The 25317-nt window shown below is 38.2% G+C and overlaps 3 protein-coding genes across 5 annotated transcripts; 1 reads left to right on the top strand and 2 right to left on the bottom strand.

The window, feature by feature from the left end:
* Positions 1-556: 556 nt before the first annotated feature.
* Positions 557-11289, bottom strand: mthfd2l (methylenetetrahydrofolate dehydrogenase (NADP+ dependent) 2 like). 2 transcript variants are annotated; one of them, XM_004072145.5, is made up of 8 exons: positions 11081-11289; positions 10171-10355; positions 9938-10060; positions 9226-9378; positions 8067-8174; positions 3340-3432; positions 1093-1218; positions 557-974 (listed from the first exon to the last, which is right to left on the bottom strand). In XM_004072145.5, the coding sequence occupies exons 1-8, from the start codon at positions 11221-11223 to the stop codon at positions 859-861; spliced, it is 1047 nt and encodes a 348-aa protein (XP_004072193.1). In that variant the 5' UTR covers positions 11224-11289; the 3' UTR covers positions 557-858. The 2 variants fall into 2 exon arrangements, with proteins under 2 accessions (XP_004072193.1, XP_020561383.1); XM_020705724.3 differs by having other exon boundaries at positions 10998-11136.
* Positions 11290-11751: 462 nt separating this feature from the next.
* LOC105354689 (cell division cycle protein 20 homolog B) lies at positions 11752-24771 on the bottom strand. Of its 2 annotated transcripts, XM_011478859.4 has the most exons (12): positions 24598-24771; positions 24331-24376; positions 17391-17607; positions 16872-16972; positions 16514-16574; positions 16035-16151; positions 15307-15524; positions 14567-14661; positions 14242-14470; positions 13223-13348; positions 13011-13134; positions 11752-12437 (listed from the first exon to the last, which is right to left on the bottom strand). In XM_011478859.4, the coding sequence occupies exons 2-12, from the start codon at positions 24370-24372 to the stop codon at positions 12340-12342; spliced, it is 1428 nt and encodes a 475-aa protein (XP_011477161.2). In that variant the 5' UTR covers positions 24373-24376; positions 24598-24771; the 3' UTR covers positions 11752-12339. The 2 variants fall into 2 exon arrangements, with proteins under 2 accessions (XP_011477161.2, XP_078808451.1); XM_078952325.1 differs by lacking the exon at positions 16872-16972 and having other exon boundaries at positions 24598-24770.
* Positions 19538-22060, top strand: gpx8 (glutathione peroxidase 8 (putative)). The gene is made up of 3 exons (XM_004072144.5): positions 19538-19836; positions 19955-20216; positions 21612-22060. Exons 1-3 carry the CDS (start codon positions 19633-19635, stop codon positions 21773-21775), a joined length of 630 nt encoding a protein of 209 aa, XP_004072192.1. The 5' UTR covers positions 19538-19632; the 3' UTR covers positions 21776-22060.
* Positions 24772-25317: the final 546 nt, after the last annotated feature.

Genomic DNA, 25317 nt, shown 5'->3' on the forward strand with positions numbered 1-25317 from the left:
AGCTTCTCTGGAAACTCCTTCAAGACTGTTGGAAGACCATTTCAGGTGACTACCTCTAGAAGCTCATCAATAGAATGAATGCCAAGAGTGTGCAAAACAGAAACCACAGCAAAAGGTGGCTACTATGAAGAACCTACAATATGACATTTTCATTTGTTTCACATTTTGTTATGTATATAATTCCACACGTGTTAATTCACAGCCTTGATGCCTTCAGTGTGAATCTACAATTTTCATAGTCATGAATATAAAGAAAACTCTTTGAATGAGGTGTCCAAACTTTTGGTCTGTACTGTAGTTATTTGAGAAAATGCATTTACACGCCCAATTGCAAATGCATTTCAAATCACATTTAATAACCAACTATTAAACATTCAAATAAAAAACACTTTGCAGTGTCATAGAATTGTAAATTCCCTGCTAAATGAGGAATCTTATTTATTAATAAATTTTTTTTTTTACTATTTCTTTTTAATTGTCGAAAATTCAGTAACTGATCTGGAGATTTTTGCTGTTGAATGAATTGTTTAGTAAAAAATAACGTAAGCACAAAGCATTTCATTGCACAAGTATTTAATTTAGTATTTAGTATTTTTTATCTCAGAAGAACACTTCAAATAAACCAAACTGGCTTCAGTAGAAAAAAATTCAAATATTAAAATCTGAAATAACTATAATAATTAACTTAAATAAATAATCTTATAAACATAATATTTATATCAGGGTAATTCCCCAGAGAATATGAAGTTGGAGTTGAAAAAGGAGCATGTACAAACATATACAGATGTCTGAATATATGAGTGTTTTAAGTAAACATTTGCATTAATGTTCATTTAAATAAATAGCAGTGTGATAACTTTAATGCATTAGTGCATTTCTGGCTGCGATCACAGTATTCTTCATCAGCATGGCCACAGTCATTGGCCCCACGCCTCCAGGAACCGGTGTGATGAAACCTGCCTTCTCCTTTACTCCTGAAGGAAGTCATTGGAGATTAGTCACAGTTTTGGTTTACAGAAGAATTAAACATTTAATCAGAGCTTCATCTCATGAAGAAATGGGAATTTTTTATTGTTTTTTTCCCCCCTTCACCTTCAAAGTCAACGTCGCCGATGAGCCGGACTTTCCCCGTTTTTGGATCCTGGATGCGGTTTATGCCTACGTCAATAACAGCTGCCCCCTCTTTCACCATATCAGCGGTGATCAGTCCAGGAACCCCTGAAACCACAGAAATGACAGCAGAAAAGACTAATATCAATATATAAGGTTTTATTCTATGTTCGTGTGTTTCACCAAAGAAAATCAGACAAATCCAGAGCTCAGTAAAAGGGTTTTATTTATTAAAATGTGTGAAATTATTAAAACTTAAATATGATAATCTTTCTTTGGACTGAAACAAACATTCTCTTATTCAGATTCAGGGTACTTGTAAAGTGCCAATTTCAATGTAAGGTTAAAAGGTGTTCACTTTGTCCATATCTTATGTCACCACATCTTTCTACTCTTCCAGTGTGCAAAATCTAGTCCACGATAAATCCCTATGTCAATATAATGATATGCACAGAGCAATAATTCTAACGGATCACCTGTGAATTGTAAGCAAACGGAAACATAACATATGCAGACTTTTTTTTTTTTTTTTTTACTTGTCCTGTCCAACAGCTGAGCACATAGATAGGAGCTGAAGGTCTCTTGTGTTGGACATTTTTTTCTGTTATAACATTTCAGGATCTTCTGACACACAAGGTGGAGCAGAACCGGCTTTAGTAAAGGATACCGCCAGCCATGACCTGTTGGGGGTAAAAGTAGCAGGAAAGATGCATCAACAAAAATAATACAAATTTGGATTGGATGGATCTCAGAGGCTGCTGTAACTACAGATTTAAGTGAGATGTCATTAAACATGCAATTTAACTGAATTGGACTTCAGTAGAATTGCAGATTTCTTAATACCAGACCCTGATTCCAATAACAGCATAAATACCGGAGGGCTTCAGTAGGACTTGTGCTAACAGCCCACTCACTTGTCAGTTTCACATCAGTCTAACCCTCAGCCTGCACAGGTTCAACAGCAGCAAGAGCCGAGTTTAAACTGACAAGAGTGTCAGAACCTCCATAAAAAACAAAAGAAAAAAATCAAATCATTTACCTTTCACAACACAAAATGTCAGTTAAATTCAAACCTGACACTCCTGATGGTTTTATGTTACAAAAGAGTCTTTCACGTTGACGGATGGTCTCACATTCCAGTTCCCTCAGCTCACTTTTGTTTCATAAAACGGATGAAAATTAAATCTGCGGCGGAGGAACAGGTAAAAACACGGAAACGTCTGCTTTGATTCCTTTAAGATCTCTTCAAGTAAAGACTAGTAAACCCTTTTCACAATCGCTTTCTGCCTTGTAAAAGCACACCACATCATTTTCTCTGCACCTAAGCCAGCATTAAAAAACGCTTTCAGACACTCAAAGGCTGAGAGGGGCTGTTCAGGCCCCCAGTTCAAGTCCTGGCTGGGGGACCTGACACAGAACACCAATGGGGGAAATTTCTGTGTGGAGTTTGCATGTTCTCCCTGTCCATGTGTGGGTTTTCTCTGGCTTCCTTCCACCATTAAAAAACATGCTTCATGGGTTAAATGGTTACTCTAAAGTGTGCATGGGTGTGTGATTTGTGGCCCTGCGACAAAAAGCTTGAGGGTTTTTGGGGTCCGTGAAGGGTTATAGAAAGTATCAGCTGTGTCTTATGGGAAGTGCAGTGTGTTTTGCAGTCTGCTTAAGGCTCATATGGCCACATTAAGGAACGTCATGAAAACGGAACGTGCCATTGTCGTGTGTGAGGTAAGTGTATCGAAAAATAATATAGAAAATAAAACAGAGACAGTTTTTAAAATGAACATTTCTCCAGTTACTAGAACAGGACAGATCTGATCAAATTCATTCGAGCACATTTAAAAAAAAAAAAGTCTCTTTTCAAACAAAACAATGGTGTCCTTGTTTTTAGGGATGCAAAAGTGATACCAGCCGTAACATTCTGTTGAACTGGAATGCATAGCAATAGGGGTGCATGAGGTGTCGCCACGCGGGACGATACTGTAGCACCGTAAACTCTCAGTGGTTCATCTCTGCGTTAAGAAAATCCAAAACGTAGCAACTGCTAACTTGCTTTAATATTTCAAATCTCAATCGTTATTTCTGGTCCGTTTTCCAAACTGAGAATGCGTCAGCAACGCCGAATGTCTTACAGCTGATACTACTGGGAAACCTTTGGCACAGTTTTGTTCGTTGAGTCCTGTGCAGGACTTAGTGAGTACTTGTCTTACTGGTTGTCCTGGCTTTGATTACCTGCGGCTGCAACAATGATATCAGCCAGATTCGTTAGCTCCTTGAGACGTTCCCTCGGCGTTCTCCTGTGGGCGATGGTGACTGTCGCGTCACCTAAAATGTAAAAGGACTGTTAATCATCAACTCAAATACACACACATTCATTCTCTCACTACTGTTGTAAAGAACTTTAGTCCTATTGGATAATACATGTTCCTTATTTAGGATATCACTCTTCCAAAGTACCTAAAGTAAGCTTAAAATAAAACACAATAAACCTGAATTCATCGTTAATCAACATTCTAAACAAATGGAGTGTCAAAAATAGACCTTTATCATTATCTAGGATTTGAGCAGGCGTTTTGTTCTTTAACAGGTAATTCCTGTGTGGAGTGAGACCAAAATGATCACGGTTTACTGGGATGACAAGACCAAGAACAAGAAAAGACATGCACATATGCTTGAAACCTGCAAGGTCGCATACCTGAGGGATAGGCAACCTTTCTTTTTTTTTTAATAGGCCGGGTTTTCGGGGACATAAATCTGTTTGCACTATCGTAATGTGGGATGTGACTTCCTTTCAGGATACCAGACACACTCAGAAAAGAAAAGGCAAAACTGGTTTTATCTTGTATGACATTTGTAATACCAGCATTGAAACAAACCTGTACCGTACAGTCTTCAGGGGAAAGGCTGAGCTCAAGTTTTCTCGTGTGATGAAATTCATGTCATATAATCACACAGCGTAGTGATCTCGGAAAATAAAGACTAATTAAGTGAGCTTCTAAAAATGTTGATTCAAAAATGTGTCTTCAGGCTATTTTAAACGTTTTATTTCAACGATTTTGTTTCCTCACAAACAGCTATAGAGTGTTGCAAGGATTCAATGATTTTTCTTGCCAGTTCACCACAAGGCGAAATGAAATTAGCATCTCTGGACCGCGCCAGCCAATTAAAGAGCAATAAAATGTGATAACAATGAAGCTATTTAAGCCAAGGTCTTGCAGGACTTGTTTAAGCCTTATGCTTTCTACACACTGAGCATGTAATGCGTTCAAGCTTAACGCGGGTTCTTGAATGCGCTTTTAGCATTTGGTGTTTACACTGGACTGTGGCTACATGATATTAGCACATGTACCTGCAAATGGAAGAGGTTTGGTGCTAAATGTGGAAGAGATGCAACTCTCATGAATCTTTTTCCAGTATTTTCTGTCACAGCTCTATTATAATACATGAAAGACTTGGTGTCATATAATTCCGTCCAGGCACAGACCGCAATTTTTATTTCTCCTTCATGATAAATTTTTAAAATGCTTCCGTGAATTAAAAAGGACGCTATCCATTGGAAACCCGAAACGCGGGTTCCCGTAGATTTTTTTTGTTGGAAGTGCGGGCTTGAACGTACTCGCCGAGGGTAGTGTGAACGTGGCATTAGTCTGGACCCACTGACTCTCACAGGTGCTGAGGGTTTTCGGGTCATCCAGGCCTGCGGAGGGTTGTAGAGAGGGGCAGCTGCATCTTACAGGTGTGTCTTGCAATTCCCTCAAGGCTCTTACGGCCACTTTAAGGAATGTCATAAAAATGGATTCACAAATTCACAAATTGTACCATTGTTGTGCGTTTGATAAGTGTATCATGAAGTATTTGTAAGTTGTGACGTTGTTAAGTTGCACGCAATTATGAAGTACGTGTGTGGCTGTCATATGGTGCCGTTTCTCCACACTGTAGTCATTTGTGATGTCTGCGTACTGGCTACTCTATGACCAAGGTGTGCAGGTGACATACAAGCCCCACTAGGACCCTAGTATGATGACACACAAACTACGCTCTGATTGTCTAATTTCCTAAATTCTCACCGCCAGTGTCCACCTAAGGAGCATTCTATCACTTTAAAAGCACTCAAAGGCTCCTTGCAAATAGTGCAGAGCTTAAGGGGGTGAAAAAATAGAAAATATCTGTACCACACTCCTGTGTCTCACCTACTTCACCCTTAATTCCGCTGCGACTTGTTGCCTACAGCATGCCCGTAGAATAAAGTGTCCATGAACATTTTCACCCTACGGGTTTATCAAGCGGTCCAAGACTGAGCTGCTCGGCTCCCAAACTCTGGAATTCCCTCCCTCCTGACCGCCGGAACATAGACTCATTACCAACATTCAAATCTAAACTCAATACTCATCTATTTAATGAACTTACTGACCTTTGTTTTGTACAGTGTCCTTGAGTTCCTCGAAAGGCTCTTTTAAAATGGATTATTATTATATTTCTTGTTGGCCACCTGTGTGCCCGTACAGGTTTGCCCCTTTTTCATCCGCAGCCGCCTGCATCCGCCCCATCAGGGCAGTTGTGATAAAGGCATTGTTTAATACAGTTATGAGTTTGTCCGCTTCTGTGCTTAAGGTTTTTTTGTAGTCTTAACCTCCGAGTCTAGAACTCCTGGTATACGTTTTGGGTTTCCGTTCTGTCGTGTTTTGCTTTTTCATGAGGTTCGGTTGAACTTTCTGCTCTGCTGTTGGCTTTGGATTCTGCCTTTTTTAACTGCACCACCTGCCCTTTGTTGACTCTTTAACTCAGTCTGGCATCGTTCCTGCATTCGTAGATAACACACATTTTCATGTAAGAATAGAATCTCAACAGGAAGAGCAGAAACAAGATGTCCCCATGAGAGCACCTGCTAAAGTGATTCACTATTCTAATAAACTGGTTTTATTTGAATAAGTTTTATTTGAACTACTTTTTCATCGTTTACAGGACCTATAGTTACTTCTCCACAACATGATGAACAGACAGAAACAAAAATAGATCTAAATAGTTTCTCCGGTTCACACGAGCTGTGAAATTTCGAAACAACACACCGTCTGTTTATGGATAAAGCCAACACCCTTGTCAACGGCCGGGTTATGAGTTAACATATAACAGAGTCACTGAAAGAGGAGAAGACGAGAAGCTTCCCTGGAAGATTCCAACTGGAATTTCACTGGTCGGTTATTCTGGAAAGCTTTGCGGAGTGCAAACAAGTTCCTACAGAAATGGGGTGTTACCGGGCACCGTGGGTCCGACGCAGCCAGAGAAACAAAAAAAAAGAAACCTGGCAGGAAAACTGATGATTCAGCTGAAACAACCAAAGCTTTCTACACTCCAATTTCCCTTGATTATCGCCTAAATGGGATTTCCTTAGTTTCACAAGGGTCAAGATTGTTGACAATTAAAACATCTTTATTTCCTTCCAGCTCGCTGCCCCAACGGTTGGAGCCTCATTCTGAGTCACAAGATCCTTTACCTATCAGTTAAACGAAAAATGATCAGTCAGCATCTTCACATGCAACGCAGACGATCAGATAACAGACGTGGGAATTCAACTACTCCAAGAATCGGTCAGTCTAACCCATAACTGGTTACACCCAAGTTATGCAGCTCAGTTAAATCGTTCCAATGAGGGGAAAGGTGCTCCAAAAGCCAAGTGCTACTAGGAATTTCTGACACCAAATCCACAGAAAGGAAACATTTCAAACATGAGACCATGCTAACACTGCTTGACGTTTGTGAAGCAGGGAGCTGTCTTCCACCTGTAGATAATGATAGCTGTGAAGAAAGTGAGCAAACCTAATCTGAATTCATAAAACAAAAACGTATTTTTTAATAAAAGCAGCATAAATGTAATGAAAAAAGATCACTGCAACTGCACAGTGATTTTAATATTGTTTTCAGACATATTTAACAGTGAAGCACAGCGGGGGACAGATGAACAGACTCAAAGACGAGAAGAAACGACTACATGAAAGGAGAGAAAGTGAGTTCTCAGTCTGAGTGGAGCTTTTCTTTATATTAAAATAAACTGCTTTTGCTAGAAGACTTGAGAAGTTCTGCAGGATCTCCTTAGATAAAAAGTCCAAATCAAAATAGTTTCATCATTTTCACACTTGCCGGTGGAAGATTTGAGTGTTTTGTTCCCATTTTCAGCTGATTAACCGTACAGAATATAAAATCCTGTGCACGGCAAACATCCTCCTCTCCTCAGCCTACATTTTCCTGCTATTTCATTGTTTCTATTAATCCTGCTCAAAAGTTAAAGCAATTTTTTTTGTTTTTTACAAAACTGTTGTTTTTGATTTACTGCTGTTTGGTTTGGTATTTTTTCCAAACCACATATAGGCTGTCAAAGACAGAAATCCTGTTCACCACCTGATCAAAGGAGCCTGCTGGAATCTAATATGGTTAAACCTGAGATGATGTTGCTTCTTTACATAATATTGTACAAACATTAAGTTTGATCCCACCTTTATTCTTAGAATCACTTTCAAATACTGAGCATATATAGCGCTATAAGGCACTGGATGGCTCTCATAAGAAAAAGTTTACCATTCTTTTAACCGTTATGTTTTCAGCGTTTCCTCCTCATGAAACACATTTTTATGTATTTTTATTTTAACAAGGAGTTTAACAGACAAACAGTCGACAAGTGTCACAGCCTATTTTGTTTGGCGTTTCCTTCCTTTTCAATCCAAACTGGCAAATCTTTCTAAAAAAAAAAAAATTCCTTCTTCTTATGTCTTGGTAAAAAAAAAAAAGGTGTGGATTCATTCAAACTGTTTTTCACACCCTGAAAATCTACAAAAGAATCAGAGGAAAGCAAATTTTCTTACAACAAAGGCGGTCTGATGACATGCCAGTGCTGACTCACCCTTACAAGCGGCTCTCCTATTACTCTAGGAGAAAGCGTAAACAGTTTGCAACAGACTCTTCCTTACCTCCGGGTCTTTCGTGGTTGCCATCGCTATGCAGCAACATTGCGATGGGCATACCGACGTTTTTGGAGCGACCGGCGACAAGGACGTTTTTTCCCGCCGTTTCGATGCCTGCAGATGCATTCAAAGAAGAGAGTTTATCCTGATAAACTAATACAAGGAAACATTTCCCAGAAAATTAATAAATTAAATGTATTATATAAACCCAAACACACTTTTTTTTTTTTTTTACTTTTAATGTCAGCAAAGTGTCAGAAAAGGACTAATAAATCATTATGATCGCCATATTGACAGCTAAGACACAATAATGTGACAAAGCTTCAGAAAGGTTCATGTTTTAAACATTTAAAACTTCAGAAAAATGTCATTGTCAGAAGAAAATCTACAATCGCAGAAAGTATTGATTAACACAATGCAACTCAGACTTCTGGAGGAGGATTTTAGGGGTTTATGAAATGAAAACCGGACTTGCACTGGGGAATACGGGTCTCATTTCTAAAGAAAAAGGTGAGGATGTGATCCAGCTGCAGGGCAATCATTCAACTGAGGAAACAAATTGTGACTCAGAACATGAACTCACCACTCAGTTCCGCTCAACCTTTATGCAAATGTGAATACACTGCAATATTCAAAGATTAACTGAACTTAAACTGAAAGGAAAACTTCTCTTTAAACTGGATGATGTGGGAGTTGTGTAAACAGCACATTAAGTTGAAGTAATTTAACAATAAATTTTTTTATTATTTGTCATCTTTAAGGCATAGTTCAGCAAAAACGTTTGAGTTTTTGATGCATCAAAGTAAAGTTATTGTAATGTGACAAAGTCAAGATAGACAAAAGAGCAGACAAACACAAATATTTAAAACATCCCAAAGTCTCTAAAAAAAAACAACTCTTTTTTTACCCCAAAAAAATATCCAAGGAAACCTAAAATAAATTCCTGGAAAAAGGCATAAAGGTTTTCAGTTATGTCTTCTACTATCATCAAGGTCTTCAACTGGTTTCTCTCTCTTTGACGTCTGAAAGTATCAGAACCATCAAATCTCTCAAGCTCACCCACATTTCCCACAGAAACATTTTTTGTTTGGCATCAACTGGTTGCCACAAACTCCTGAGGACAAATAACGGTTGGACTAATCATCGGCGCCCTCTGCTGGTCTACCTGCTCTTTTTATGATCTCCCAGACAGCTGCAGGTGTGGCCGGAATCATGGATCTCTGATCCAAGCACAGCTTTCCAATGTTGACGATATGGAAGCCGTCCACATCCTTCTCTGGAGCGATGGCGTTACAGACTGCTCGCTCGTTGATGTGTTCTGAAAATTTGTTCAAGGCAAATTCTCAGCTAAACAAGGTAGGATTAAAAAAAATAAGAATAAAAAAATGATTAACAAGCAACTTAGATAATACAATATTCCACAAACACAGTAAGAAAAAAAAAATTAAGATTCAACTGGTCAACAAACCGAAATGTAAAAGACACCAAACAGGCTGGTGGAGTTTAAAATATCTATTTGGATCAAACTATAGGAGAAAGTGCAAATAAAAATAAGCTTATTTTTAAGAAAATCAAAAAAGATTTCTGATTTGTCTTTATTGTTATTTGTATATGAGATTACATGCCTGCAGTGATTTGTGGAACAACAATTGACCAGTTTAAATTATGCTCAAAAAGAGCTAACATTGATGCTAATGAACGTTGCGTCTTAAAACACTACTTTAGACCCAATTTTACTAGATTATCGTCACATTTATCATGGATGATGTGTTTTTTACTCCTCATTATCTTCCTTTTTTTCCATTAGGACTTTTTACCAGTGCATCACCGTTTACTAACTCAACATTGACGGATGCGGCTGCGACTTCTTTGCTCACCTGGAAGCGGTAGCTGGACCAACAGGCCGCTGACCTTCCAGTCGCGGTTCATCTTGTCGATCAGCTCAAGCAGCTTCTCCTGCGACACTGAGCTTGGCAGCACCACCGTGTCGCTGGAAATGCCTGGATGTGTAAAAGTTACGTATGTTCAGATGTGTTCGTGTGCTAAAAAAAAAAAAAAGATAGAAATGTTAGAATAGGATTCTCTGAGGCACACATGCCTCATATCTGACCCAGGATGCTGGCTGCCCGAGTCTTATTCCTAACATAGGTGCGACTGGCGGGGTCGTCTCCAACTGAAACCACTCCTAGATGGGGTCTCACATTACCCTGAGACACCAGCTCCTCCACATCCCGCTGGATCTCCCTGTGGAGCTTACGAGCCAACTCTGTTCCAGAAATCACCACCGCTGCATGCCTGAGGACAACAACACAACTGAGAGGGAGGGAGCACCAACGAAACAAAACTACAGAAACTTTACAGGAAGTTTGACCAAAATATTGAGTATCCTGAAAATTTCACAGCTGGACTTTCCCACATGTGGGATCCTAACATAGGATTGGTTTATTTCAAGCAATCAAAACAATCACAACAGCAAAAATACAAATATTTCTATTTATAGATTTGTCAAATTGTGATAAGCAAACGGTAAGCAGTGTGTCACGTTAAAACCAGGGACTTTTTTTTAATTATTGTTATTTACTCTTCTATTTACAGTTCTATCATTATTGTTTCTTCATAGTGTTTACAGAATGTATAGTTTTTATTTATTTTTTTCGACTTTTGTACTGATTTGTTGGATATAATCTATGTAAGATTTTAAATGACACCTCTCTGACAGGAAGACATTCACAGAAATAAAGCAGCCTGATCGTCATCATTGGTCGACAGCTGGGAACTAACCGTCGCACTGAATCTAACTCATTCCATATCAGTGTTCTCCAAAGGATTTTCAATATTTTCTTTTTAAATTTGCATCAACCAAATCCGCGCTCTCTTTTTTTTTTTACTGTCCACACTAAGCTGTCAATTATCACCCCCCGTGGTGCATTTACGTACCGCCTTCTCCGGTGCATCCTTCATACCTTCGTGTCGTAATTAAAGCAAAAATCCTCGCCGTTTTCCCCGTCACCGACATTTACCTGATCGCAGACTGTTGGAAATGTCTCCTCGGACTGTCGTGCTTCCTGTGGAGCCGTAGTGCGGCCCGGCAGCAGTGATAGCTTACGCTAAACGGACTGCAAATCCTGAAGGAGGAGCGTAACGGTGAAGCGTTGGCCGCCATGTTTGTGTGCGTATAGTAACGCGAGCGCGCCTACCAGACGGGCGAGAGGCAGCCGCGTGCGAAGAGGCACGCGGCTGCTTGCCACAGGTGGTACTCCAGTCGAGCAGCTCTCAAATGGGGAGATAACCTGGATGTATCTGATTACATACCAGAGGCTATTTCAGATTACGTTGTAATTAAAAAAATCTTTAAAATAATATCCTAAAAATACGTTTAGAATATTTTATTATATATTATATTATACTTTTATTTAATAATAAAGACGACTTGGTTGGAATTTGTCTTGTTTAAATAGAAAAGGAATAGTAAAATGTTGGTCATGGCACACTAGCTCTCAAATAAATATTAAATGGCAGTTTAAAACTCACCCTTATATTTGTTCTTAAATTGACTTGTTTTTGATAAACCAGCATCTCACAACCTGCTTTTAACTTTGTAAAAGTTTTCAGCTAAATATCCAGTAGCCTAAACAAAACATAGCAGCTTTCATACTGAAAAACTTTCCAATTTTAGCTTAAAAAAAGGTGACAAAATCTGAAACATTTATTAGTTGGGAAGAGTACACCTCAACTACAGCAATCGTCCGAGTACAATAAAAGAAATAAACAAGTACAAATAATAATGCACAACCCCAAATGTGCAAGTGCAACAATAAAAAGAAAATTCCACAAAAGCTTCACCACAAAGATGAACAAGATAATGAGACGTGAAACTGAGACAGAAAGCACAAAACTGTCTAAACGAGGTTAAAAAAAAACCACATGCACAAAAACGACATAAGGTCATGTTTGAAATGTAGAATAAAAAAGATATCAAACATATTTTAATCATGTTTCATGAGGATTTAAAAATCATTATCAAAGAACAAGTTTTTGAAACCAATAAATGCAGTTGAAAATTGATCATCAGAAATATTCTGGTAGGTTCTGCAGAAACACTTACATTAACACTAAAAACAAAAAAAATAAAAACAAAACAGCTCAAATTTGCAGTTTGCTCGTACTGACTTGCATCAGAAAAAAAATTCTCTTTGTTAAAGATGAGGTTTGGTCTGACCTCATGACTAAAGTCTGATAAACAAACACATTTACCATCCGCCTTGAAAGATGCTGAGAACTAAAGATCCCAGATGTGGAGGCGCTGGTCTGCTCCAGCAGAGAAGATGCAAGTGCCATCAGAGTTTACGGCCAAGTGCAGAACTCGACCAGAATGACCTGAAAAGAAACTAAGCTGAATCCGAGTGACAAGGCCTTTACTGCTTTCTCAACACAATAGTGTTGTTATTTATTTATAATAAGTTCATTTATTCAGATGCAGCTCAAATAACATGTTTGCCAGTTCTTTTTGATTGATGGGGTAATGTGTGTTACCACTTTGACAAAGTAGATTTAACCATCCCTGACTAAGAGTTGAATTAGATTTCAAAAAACAAATATAGAACAGCTTCTTGGTAAATTAAATATTGTGACCCATATGAACTACTAAGTTTTTAAAGTTGGTGTGAATAAAAAAAAAAGCAATTGGAACAAAAGCTGGTTCAAAATAAAGTTAAGAGCACTTGGAAGCAAGGTTCTTATATTTAGGGAAAATGCATGGTGGTGCAGCGGTTTGCAGTGTTGCCTCACAGTGAGAAGGCCCTGGTTTAAGTTCCAATTCCAAACTAACTTCAATCTTGTTTCCCAGCAACACATACCAGAGACGATTTGGAATTATTAATCGGTCTACATAATGAGCTCTTTTCTACTGCTGCAGTTTTAGTAAATTGTTCATATTTTGCACTTTCTAACCTGCAAGCTGATAGAGTTGGGTGAGGTAGGGAAACTTCCAAGTCCAAGAGGAGACCGAGTTATGTGGAAGTCCATGACTCGTTATGAGAGATCTCTTCTTTCCCGCCCATCGAAGACAACAGATCTGCAAATGAAGCCATCAAGGAGTGTATTGTTCATTAATTTAAATAAAATAAAAAATGATCCTGGATTCACATGGGAGCTGTAAGCACCTGTGAGTTTGTGCTGACAGAATTCAAACAGGTTCCTAATTGTGCGTCCCACATTCTGAGTTCTCCATCCTTCCAACCTCCTCCTGTGGCTATCACCCCTCTCTGCCATGGGCACCACCCCATCGCCTGAAGAACCAAAAAACACGACCAAAACAGAAAAAAAAAAATTTAAAATGCTTTTTATGTTTCTCTAACAGCGTAGTAAACTACAGAGAATGCGAACTGACATAAATCTTCGCAAAGTGATCGTGAAAAATCACCAAATTTGCCATTTTGAACAAACAACAAGTAGTAATTGCTGCTTACATTAACATGTACTTTTATTCAGTTTAATTGCAGGATGTTTCACATCTAATTGATCTTTTTTCAAACTTTATTAGATAACTACTAACCATAAAGTAAATAAATAAAATACTATCAGGCATGCATTCCAACCTAAAAAAGTTATTTTGAAATATCTATATTTAATACAGACATTTGTTGACATTTACCAAATGACACATTTGAATTTTATATAGAATAGGTTAACCCTAGAGCACTATTCCTGGGTGATTTTAACCCAAGCAAAACTATTTACATGAATTTCAATATGTCGAGTGTCAAGGAGTCTGTGCCTTCTTCCAGGAAGAAGTTTCTACTATCATTTTATTATTTTTTAAGAGTTTTTTGTGCTCAAATTCCTAATTTTTCAGTTTTCTTTTTAAGTTTGTTACACATACCACAGTTGAAAATCAAAGAAACCCACTGTAATTTATTTATTATTTTAATCTATTTTTGTGACAGGTACTTTTTGTCGGGTATATTATATCGGGTAAAATTTACCCGGCAAAAGTGATGGTGTAACTTTTTATAGCAAAAGTTTTCTAGGGTTACACCTCCAAACAAATCAAATCAATATCCAGTACAGCTATTTTTAAACTAAATGAAATAAATATTGATTTTTTTTTAATGCTTGATCGAACCTTATTGTTGACCTAAATTTATGACAGGTATAAAATATTTCAAATCAAATTCTGTACCTTTACGGCACTGGGCTGCTTCATTGTCACAACAGTCTGGCAGGACTTTTTGATCCCTCCGATGTCATTGGCCCAAATATGAAGGAGTCCGTTTGTGGAGCCACTGGCCATCCATTCTTGTCCTGGAGACCACTGTAGGCTGCAGATCTCCTCTTTCAGATCAGCAGCACCGACCAGCTGAGCGGGAGCTCGAGCATCTGTGTGGTGGACGCGTCCCAGGACAGAGCCACTGTGAGATTGTAAAAACACAACGCTTCATTTTCTGCTTTTATGTTTTATTCACTGTTCAAAATGTCAGTTATTGTTTTAGTGACTCTGACAGCACCTGCTGAGTACGTCCTGTTTCCAGGAGAGGGCTGCTACTGCCGACAAGTGTGACTGTTGAGATCTCACGGTCTGCATGCGGTCAGCATCCCACAACTGAGTGCCAAAGGAAAACACTGAGACACAAATTATCATTTGAATGACCCACTCCAATATAAAATGTGTTTTTAGAGTTTTTAATGGGTTGATTAAATTTTATGATGATCAAGAAAGCTTAAAATTGCATTTCTGAGTGTTTTTTTGTTTTCCAAATTGCTATGAATCAAGAGCAGAAGATAAAATGAGATTTGGAAAAGATTGTATTTATGACATGCAGGCCACAAGCTCCCTGCTCCGCCCCAATCTGATGCATCTTCTTATAGACAATTAGATCAATGTACGTTCTGGTTTTCTACACCTGAGCTGACATTGGTTCAAAACTGGATAGCCCCTATATTGCTTGACATTTTTATTGCACCAATAATGTTCGGTTGGGGGGTGAGAGGCTGTAAGCGAGCGGGACCACAAGTATTCGAAAAGCTCTCAGATATGGCTGATGGCAAGGGGGGCACGGGGTTGACGGACGCCAACGGTCCTGCCCACAAATGAGAGGTGAATTTCATAATCATAATTAAAATACCACTGGGAAGGCTTTCAAAATAAATCAAAAGATGATCAGAATGGGTCTTAAATGATTTAGTCTGACGCTGAAGTTTGTGTGAAAACGGTGCCCCCCTCCTTTGCACTGGATGTGGACTGTACCTGTATCTCACCCCTCCTGTTGCCAATGCTGAGAATTCTGCCGTCTCTGCTCCAGCACAGGCACGAGATGGACAGAGTTTCCGAGCTTGGACCATCTGGAGCTAGACATGGCTCCAAAAGTCCCACCAGGGCCCGAGTCTCTGAATTCCAAAGGTACACAGAGGAGCCCAGCGCCAAGGCAATTATTCCTCTCCTGTTACAGTCGAGAAGATCAGAGTCTGACAGACAAGAACCAGACAAAGACAGAAGAAACCAGACTGTGTTTGATCATTCAAGAGGAAGATGGATGGAAGACAAAGGATGTATGGCAGACAGATGAATCACACTTTGTCAGAAGTCAGGACAAAAACATTTTTCTATGCTCTGCTAAAGTTTTTTGTTTTAATTAGAGGGAGTTTTCTTCTAGAAAATGGCCCAAATTCCTCATGAGTCCCTCATGAGTACACTGAATAGATTTTGATGCAATCTGTTTGGATCTTTGCAACAATTTGGCCTAAATTAGAATAAATCAAATTTCTAGCATTTAAATGACTATGTTGTGAACTTTTAAAACTAAATACAAATGGAACAACTTGTCTAAAGTAAAGAAAGTACATTATAATTTATTTAGATTTTATGGCAATTGTTGAGCGAGCGAAACATGCAGCACCAACCTCTACTTTAACAAAGACACATTAGAAGAAGCAATGTATTTTAGTCAAAACTAAAGAAATCCTATATTCTCTTACAGTAGTCATTCCGCAGCGATGGTGCTCCCAACATCATTACGACTTGCCCATGTTGACTCAGATGGTCTTTATTTAGAAGAGCAAAAGGCTGCAAGCTCTGCTTTTTAACCTCTGACCCTGCAATAAAAGACACACACAATAATTCTAAACTAAAAGAACTCAGAGTAATTTAAAAAAGCAGATGTGGTCTTGCTTTTAAACGTGAATAAAGTGGTCAGGATAAGTAAATGGTGCAGAGTCATGCATTGTCATCTGTTTCACAACAATGGCTAAACAAATACACTATAAAGGGCGTGATTCACCAAAATTTTGCAAATTAAACTTTCGTCAGAATAAAATGCCCTTTTTTAAAGTAAAACAAACTACAACAACAAGCCTAAAATAAGAGTTAAATTTGCCTGAAAAAATGTGACAGTTTAAGCAGCAATTCATCACATGCAGAGGTTTTAATTTACCCATCAGTCATAAACTGCAATCACCTGCTGTGCCTTTCCTGCTGTACCTGAGAGTTTCAGCTGCCCTCCACACCAACTTACCCCCCTGTTAAAAAAATAATCATTTGTTATCTGGGTTTTATATTGTATTAACCTCTGTGCATTTTTGTGATCCAGAGCAGATTTTTTTGTGTCACCTTGGAATGGTAAAATGATGAATGAATTGTCTGACTACTAAAGAGTTTCTTCATTAAAACTGTTCTGGATCTTACACTCCTGAAATTGGATGTGTAGAAAATACTGAAGGCCTTAAGCGTATTGGTCAAAGACTTTCCAGAGCACCAAAAAGCAAACAGGAGAGTGAACTAATGGTGTCCACTGAATTGCCAAAATTCTCCCAAACCTGCTCCGTGGAATTCCCTTTGTTATCCGTCTCTTTGCTTTTGGAAAAAGGCGTCCTTGGTGGGTTTACGGCCTCCCTGCAGTCTCTCATATGTGGAATTGCTGTTTCAACAGAATATTTTTGTTAAAGGTCCAATGAACAATGAATTTGAATTATTGATTTCCTATATAGTGAGCATTTGGATTTGATATAACAGATTGAAAAGATTGGTTAAGTAAAGTGATTTTAAAATACACATTTATATTGGAAAAACAAAATATTTTTTACAAACGAATAAAAAAAATGCCATTTAAGCAAAGCTGGGGCTCAAAAGCTTAGCTGTAAATATATAATAGACCCCAAAATGATCTGACAAGTAATTTATGTAAAATTGAATTTTGACATACATAAATAAACAGCATTTTTATCTTAATACAGATTTCATATAATCAACCACGCCTGCTGTGCCTGACCATGATGCAGGTTATTTTTGCGTCATTGAAAGAAACAACACAAACAAATACGTGAAATACGCAATACCATCACTATTTCCTTGCTGGACTTCATGTTCTGGTTCCTGGTGGCTCTGTTGAGTTTCCAGGTCCAGCCTCTGACAGACTTCAGCAAGGTCGAACCTGGGGTCATACTGACCCCTAGTGGCCATAGGTGTACTTGCAGCAGGACCCTTTCTGGTCAGCTTCTGGATGATCCCCTTTTTGAAACGCTTGTAAGTGACCTCGCTGACATGATTTTGTCCCTGAAAGAGAGGTTTATTTGAATTTGAGTGTAAAAAATCCACAAATTGATAAATTCATAACTTCAAAAATACGATTTTATTAAGAAAGCCAATAAAACGCCCACTTCAATGACCAGGACCTTTAAAATAAAAGAGTTGACTTTTGCAGAGTCGCACAGGATGGTTGCACTGAAAAACAGAATTTTAATTTCAAAATAAATATTTTTTCAATATCCTTATTTTATGTTTAATTTTTGTGTTATCTGAAAATGGGAGTAGCAACCAAAATGTAAGAAAAATGTTCTTTTCTTCCCAGAAATGGTTCAGTTGTAATGTTCAGTTGATTTCAATTCAATTTTTTTTTTTATATAGCCCAGTATCACAACACAGGTGCCTTAATGGGCTTCACAACATTAATTGTACAAAAACATAGGATCAGACATAAAAATGAATAATAGCTAATTGCTAAACTAAACTAGACAGACCCCAGACATCCCTGGCCTTAAACCCTCCTTCTCTGTGAGGAAAAACTCAAAAAAACTTTAAAAATCCTGATTACAGGGGGAAATAAAGAAGAAACCTCAGGGATGTCCACACAAAGGAGAACTCCTCTGCCAGGACCGACAGACAATGTGACTGTCAAAGAAGAATTAGCTCATCTAACTCTATTGCATGTTTGAATAGTGGAGCAGATAGGCTTCATCCGGAGAAGGTGGACAGCTGGGGGCGCAGGACATGCCAGAGGGGAGGTCCATGGCCAAGGACGGAAGCACAGACGATCCATCTGGAATCTGGGATTTCGCCCGGTCCCCCAGAGGGACAACACATACTTTGCAGTGCACCAAACAGAGGCATGGAAAATTAAATGACAATAAATTGTACAGAATGGTGGAGAGGAAGAGAGGGGAAGAGATGAATATAGAGGACAGAACCCTAAACTGAACGCTCTACCTCCAACTGTACTTTCCCAGAAAGTACAGTTGAAAGTACTGTAAATTCTTGGAAAGAACTGTAAATTCTGGGAACCACAAGCAGTCCTGTATTTTGTCAGCGGAGTGTTCTGTTTGGGTGGTAAGGCACTATGAGGTCTTTGATATGAGATGGGGTCATACCATTTAAGGCCTTATAGGTTAGCAGGAGGATTTTGAACTTGATTCTAGATTCAACTGGGTGCTGGTGAAGTGAAGCAAACACAGGACTGTTGTGTTCTCCTCTGCTAGTTCCTGCTAAACATCTTGCTGCTGCATTCTGAACAAGCTAACAAATCGATGGATGAGTTTTTCAGCATCACTTTTACATAAGATATTTCTGATCCTAGATATTTTGCCAAGTGAATAATTGATTCATTAAAATATATTTTACAAGCCTTGATTAAGCTTTATTTATAACTGTGAGTTGCAAAATACCATGCCTGCAAGATATTTTAATATAAATGTGTATGCAAAAGGATGTTGTTTTTTTAAAAAGTTGAAATTTAATTAAACGTCTAAAAAATTGTTACATTAAAACATTGAAATTTGTCTTGATTCTCTATTTATGATTATAAGTGATTTCACAGTTAATTTCTTTATACACTTTAGGTTTCCTTTTTTGTCAACACATTTTAATATTTGTGTAATGTGTTAGATATATTAGTGTGATTTTTGTTGTCTTTTTTGTCAAGTCACTGAACGAACTTTACATGGCAAGAAATTATCAAAAAGAACAAATGAGCAAATTTAAATTGAGTGTTTTGAGAAAGAACAACTGTAAATGGAAATATTCACAACATAAGGTGTGAAATAAATGGGTAAGAACATACACGATATTTTTTTTCCAACTACTTCTTTTCGAGCACATTGTTTCTGTATTATGTGCCTTTTTTTAAATCTCGTGTTTGTTTTTATTTTGTTTGAAAAAAAAATATGATTTTTTTAAGTCTTTATTTTGAAGGAGTTCCATTTCCGGTGTCGTTGTAGTTTTTGCTAGCTAACCGGATGCGCTCCTCTTCTTTGGTCCTCCTCAGAACTTGCAGAAACCTACTAGAAACCCACTTCCACCTCCAAAATGGAGGAGCTAGGAGGTTACCCCACCAAGTCCTCCCTCCGCAAAGCCAAAATGTTGCGGGTTTTGTTGAGTATGACAGTCGGGGTGGGGTGTTTATTCCTTCTGCAGATCCGGCTAAGAATAAAAAACTCCAGCGATTTTTACTCTTTCGAGGTCAAAGACGCCAAAGGGAGGACGGTTTCCCTGGAGAAGTACCGAGGAAAAGTATGTCATCATCAACAACGTCTGGGGTGAAACCCTGCAAGTTGTAGAAGTTGTGTCGTTCGGTGACGCGGCCGTGATTTAACGGTGCTGCTGCTGCTGCGTTTCTCTGTCTGTCCAGGCGTCTCTGGTTGTAAACGTGGCGAGTCACTGCGAGCACACGGAGGCGAACTTCAGGTTCCTGCAGGATCTGCACCGGGAGCTGGGCACCGCTCACTTCAACGTCCTGGCCTTCCCGTGCGGACAGTTCGGGACCACAGAACTGGGCCTGAGTCGGGACATCGAGGCGTTCGCCAAGAACACCTACGGCCTCACCTTCCCGTTCTTCGGCAAGATCCGAACCTTTGGCTCTAAGGCGGAACCCGCCTTCAAGTTCCTCACAGGTCGGTGTCCAAACTTTCACGAAAAATGCAAATAATTTGGGTTAAAACTCAAGTTATTTATCAATAATAATCAGACTCTTGCATTATATTTTATTTTAACTTTTTTTAAGTGAAGGTAGACACTCCAAATGTTTATTTTAAGTTTTTCATAATCATTACCTGTAATAACACATTAGTAATCTAACTTGAACGAAAATAAAAAAATAAACCACGAATTCTTTATATTTTGGTTTGTTATTTATTTTGAAATGTTGTAACGTCACACTACAAATAAAGGTTTATTTTGAATGTGTGAACCTGCACTGAGTGTAACACATCACAGAAATTAAAACCTTCCAAAAAAATAACACAACAAACTTTAATCAGTTTTTCTTTGCAGGTTTGACTAGTGACAACCATCACAAGAAAACAAAAATTTCCTATTTATGTTATTTCATTTCAGAAAATTGACATTTATAGGACTTTTAAAAAGGGTTGTTTTACTTAAACGCTTATTGTTGCCCTTTTCATAAAAACCCCAATCCCCTCTAATGAATTGCGAGATAAAATGAGATTATGAAACACTTTATAATGCTTAAAAAATTAATTTTGCATGGTATAGGCCTTTTAAAGTCCCACTTCAATCAACCTTTGATTCATTTTAAACGTGCTTCTTTTAATTATGATAATGTTTTTTTTTTTTTTTGCCAAAATTAAAGACAAAACCTTTGTGGTTTTTTAGGACATAGTTTCTGCGGAGCTTCAGGAGTTCATTAGAAATTTGTTTTTGAGTTGTGGGCGAGACTGTTGGCGCGTAGTGAGCTTGCCTTCATTTCCCATCATGCCTTTGTTTATAGTCTTTCCCACTAGCTTACAACCCCGTACGACCTCAACAAACCATTACCAGAGTAACAGAAATGGCGTACAGCTCTCAGCCAGATGACAACTCAGACGAGGAAAACAAAGACGTACGTGGATCTAGACATCTACAAGTGGATGCATCGGAATGGAGCAGAGCAGGGAGCTTATGGCCCGCTGAATGTAGCACCAACGTCACCGCTAGAGGATTTTCCAATCGACATTTTTTTGTCTGCGCCTGATTCACAACAATTTAAATATAGAAATACTCAGAAATGCAATTATGAGCTTAAATTTATTTATACACGAGAAAAATGTCACAAGAACATGTTAAAAACACGATTTTCATGAGAGTGGGTCTTTAAAAATACATGGTAGACCCTTCAGAATAAACCCAAAATCTCATGTAATGAATTGTTAAAGATATGCATAGATTCATTCACCAGCGAGACTCAAAAAAAATTTGAAGAAATCAAGCTACAAGCTCTGTTCACAGTAACATTTACAGTAAAAAGATATTCTATCATCCTTTCTTGTTTGTTTGTTTGTTTGTTTTAGATTCCGTGCAGAAAGTCCCCAAATGGAATTTCTGGAAGTTTCTGGTTGATCCAGAGGGCAAAGTAGTCCGGTTCTGGAAAACAGAGGAGCCCATGGAGAGCATTCGACAAGAAGCCATATCGCTGGTCCGACAGATCATCCTAAAGAAACGAGCGGAGCTATGATGCATCTCATGAATGCAAACTGGACTGCTGTCCACTGACTGTTTTCCCTGAGCTTTGACTGTCAGGAATGGCTGCCCTGTAGTCGTTATCCAGTAACGTTCAGGATTACCCACTAATGTCAGCTGCAGGCGTGAGGCTGGACAGAGTGAATCTGTTGTTGATGTCTCTATGAAACCAGATGTGACGGTCATCACTGAAGCGAAAGGAATCATTCCTGGAGTTTGCATGTGACTTTTTCTGATACTTTTCCCAAAGTTTACATTAAAAATCTTTTCCTCATGATGACACTTTCTGGCATAGTGATTCCTTTCATGTGTGTAGGTTCATATTTTTCTGTCATAGTGTAAAAAAACAAATGATTCTGTCATTAGTTGTTCTGTTTTTGTTAGACAGGTAAGCCCCAAAAACACATTTCTTTCTTTGTTTTTGTCACACGTGCAGCATGAAGCTGCTGCTGTGGGTTGAATGGACAGCTGGAGGGCAGCGGCACGTAAGCTGGCACCTGGAAAAAAACATCCAGCTAACGAGACACTGCCTCCCAGTGTTCACAGCTTAGACAATCCCCAAATACACCTCAATTACTCCCCTTCTGTAGGGTGAAATGTGACTGTTGAAGCAGCAGGGCAGTGTGAGCTGACAAAACAAGGACACTTCAGCTAACATTACACTGCCTCCCCACCAGTCACCCCCCATTCAGATGGGGTCATCTGAGATTGCACAAGGGTTAAGACGATGGCTGATATTGTTGAAGAAAAACGACATTAACATAGTTTAATGTTGACGTGGAGGCAGGGAGAGATGCAACCCAACTGTTAAAAGTATTTTAGATGCAAAGTAATGATCTATAAAGTTCTTTTGTATATCAGAGTCTATGCTGAGACCATGAAAAGGTCAGTCAGTTTAGTCCAGGGGTCTGTAACCAGATCCATTTGGGTTTCTTATGGACCAAAACCCAGAGATAGCTGCCAATTCCCACTTTGCCATTTAGATAAGTACACATCATTTATGGTTTTGTGGCAATTAATTAATTCATTTATAAAAATGTAGCTTTTGAAGTATTTTGAATAATTTAATTATATTGAAGTTGTATTTCTAGTCTGCTGCAGCACATACAAGTTCCCTTCAAAATAAAATACACCCCATGTTTAATCAGATCTTCCTGCAAGAAAGTCAAACATGACATATTTCTATAAATATGCTTTGTTGCATCTTCCTCTTTTGTCTCTTTTGTACTATCAATCATAAACATCACAACATTGGTGTTAATTAGGGCTGCACGATATGAGGAAAACCCGCGATTTGCGATATTAGTGATCAATATTGCGATGATGATATAACTTGCGATACGTGAACAAATAAAACAACCAAAAACATAATTTCTATTTTGCTGCAACACTTTCATTTAAATAAGAGTCAACATAACTTAACTTATACTCCAAATGACCCTGATCTACATAGGGGGCGAACATCTAACACAAAGGGATGTCATCCAATTGGTCAATGATGTAAAGGGGTCCATCTGATTGGTCAAGTGCAATAAGGGATTTAGTTGATTTGTTAAATACTTCAAGCTGCCATAAGATTGTTTTAACACATATAAAGTGACCATTTATTGCAATTTTCGCCGTCTTTTGCAGTATTTGTATTGCACAGCTTGATAATGCAATAACGATATATTGTGCAGGCCTGTTAATGATTTTATTTCTTTAAATATATAAAAATAATACAAAAATTGTCTTAGTAAATGATAGTAAAGTGTTCCCAAAGTAAATTAAAGTGTTTACCATCATTTTGCTCTGTCATCTGACATGTTAAAAATCTAAACATGAATGACGAAGCTTAATATAATCCACAAACCTATGATTTGTACAAAGTATTAGCATTTCTCTTCAAAGCCAGAGAGCCACAAAGAAAGGATAAAAGAAATGCTTGAAGCTCCGGAGCCTCAGGTTGCAGACCCCTGGTTTAGTTCATTAAATTACTGTAATATGGCATAAATATTAAACAGGAGAAACCAAATTCAGAACTTGAGGTCTTTGTGCCAGAAAAAATCAATTTAGCCTAAAACAAGACAGATTTAAAGACATAAAACTAGAACTACACTGCAAAATCCTTAGAAATGAGACTAACTATTTGCTGGGTTTATCAAACAGATTGCTAATAACTTTCTTGTTCAGATTGTTTTTCTAATAAAATGAGGGCTTTTTTTTTACTTTCTTAAGATTCGGTTGCGAGAATACAAGCATGGAGTTTACGTACAGATAGAGAAAACAAAACTAATGTCAAAGTATAAGTTTATAAAAAAGTCTTACAGTACATGAGCAGAAAATGAGCAGAAAATAGATTCTCTTTTATTAAAACCTTGTGGTTTTGCTGCTTTGAACTGTTACTTTTCTGACATTGTAATTCAGAAGTTGTACACGTTTTGAGTAATAATAAAAATGACAGAGTACTATGTCTCTGTAATGTAATTACTTTTGTGAAGTGTTACCTCAAACCCTGCCGCCACTGCAACAGTGAGTTAACTTTAGTCTCGATGTGATTTATGCTCTTACCTCAAAGGGACCAGATTTCCTTTTTCCTGGAGTTCTCTGCATTCTTCTGATGACGAGACAAAACGGATCAAAACTCATGAGTGACGAAAATCATTTTCAATATCATTTTTCAGACTTTGAGATCTGCATGGTGTTGAAAGATGTTGTGATCAGTGTTGTGTTCAGTCACATGGTTGGTTACTTGGCAGCAGCAGATTAAAAGTGTAACCAGTGACTCTTTGCACTAAATATACCCAACTCTTGTCAGCTTTAAGGCGATTTACTCACCAGTCTTTCTGCTGCATCTTCAGAGCCTCTTCAGTTTGGAGACACCTCTTCTCGTGTTGACCCTGCAGCCTGGAGTGATGCACCTGCTGCCCCCCTCCCGCATAAATACCTCTGCGGGGCGGACAGTGGAGCGGGAAGCCCCGCACTCTGCTCTGCTATTGGCGGCCGAACCTCAAGTTTTCTTTTTTGGTGTTTTTTTCTTGTCTCGCTTCGGTTCAGTGACGTTGTCCGCGTCTGTTTCCATTGGAGACAATTTCTAAAACAAAGCAAAGAACGCAGTGATGAAGGAAACATTTATAGACATTTAGAGAAAGCTGCTGAAAAAAAGGAAGCCGTTTGATATAAAATGGTGTTTGTGAGACAGAATTTCTAATTTAAATACCGAATGAAAATTTAGGAAACTTGGCGTGAAAGTTCAGTTTAATATTTGTAAATGTTTTAGTAAGATGATTTTGTTTCACATTTTTATATAAAATTAACACAAAATTGACAGTCGACACAAAACATGTTGTGCCTTGAATAAGAGCGCAAGCATTAAAAACAAAATTCTATTTGAAAATACATTTTCCTTTGAACATCAAATGATCACTTATTTACTATATTTTGTTTTATTGTATTATTGATTTTCCTCCATCTCCATAAAGTTGACAGACATTTAGCAATAAAAGCAGAAGGTCTAATGTAAAAGTCGTCTTATTGGAGCTGCGCGCACGCACTCAC

This window comes from Oryzias latipes, chromosome 9 (assembly GCF_053564925.1).
Source record: "Oryzias latipes strain Hd-rR chromosome 9, Olatipes_Hd-rR_3.1".
In the NCBI taxonomy this organism is placed as follows: domain Eukaryota; kingdom Metazoa; phylum Chordata; class Actinopteri; order Beloniformes; family Adrianichthyidae; genus Oryzias; species Oryzias latipes.

What these genes read in the sequence shown, in the direction of transcription:
- mthfd2l (XM_004072145.5), bottom strand. Translation starts at nt 11,223, where the DNA reads ATGGCGGCCAACGCTTCACCGTTACGCTCCTCCTTCAGGATTTGCAGT. An exon ending in TCGGGCAGCCAGCATCCTGG is followed by an intron (nt 10,061 to 10,170) that starts GTCAGATATGAG and finishes TTACACATCCAG; the next exon opens with GCATTTCCAGCGACACGGTG. An exon ending in CAACCACGAAAGACCCGGAG is followed by an intron (nt 3,433 to 8,066) that starts GTAAGGAAGAGT and finishes TTTACATTTTAG; the next exon opens with GTGACGCGACAGTCACCATC.
- gpx8 (XM_004072144.5), top strand. Translation starts at nt 19,633, where the DNA reads ATGGAGGAGCTAGGAGGTTACCCCACCAAGTCCTCCCTCCGCAAAGCC. An exon ending in TGGAGAAGTACCGAGGAAAA is followed by an intron (nt 19,837 to 19,954) that starts GTATGTCATCAT and finishes CTGTCTGTCCAG; the next exon opens with GCGTCTCTGGTTGTAAACGT. An exon ending in CGCCTTCAAGTTCCTCACAG is followed by an intron (nt 20,217 to 21,611) that starts GTCGGTGTCCAA and finishes TGTTTGTTTTAG; the next exon opens with ATTCCGTGCAGAAAGTCCCC.
- LOC105354689 (XM_011478859.4), bottom strand. Translation starts at nt 24,372, where the DNA reads ATGCAGAGAACTCCAGGAAAAAGGAAATCTGGTCCCTTTGAG. An exon ending in GGAAATCTGGTCCCTTTGAG is followed by an intron (nt 17,608 to 24,330) that starts GTAAGAGCATAA and finishes CCTCTCTTTCAG; the next exon opens with GGACAAAATCATGTCAGCGA. An exon ending in AGCAGCCCAGTGCCGTAAAG is followed by an intron (nt 13,349 to 14,241) that starts GTACAGAATTTG and finishes TTGGTTCTTCAG; the next exon opens with GCGATGGGGTGGTGCCCATG.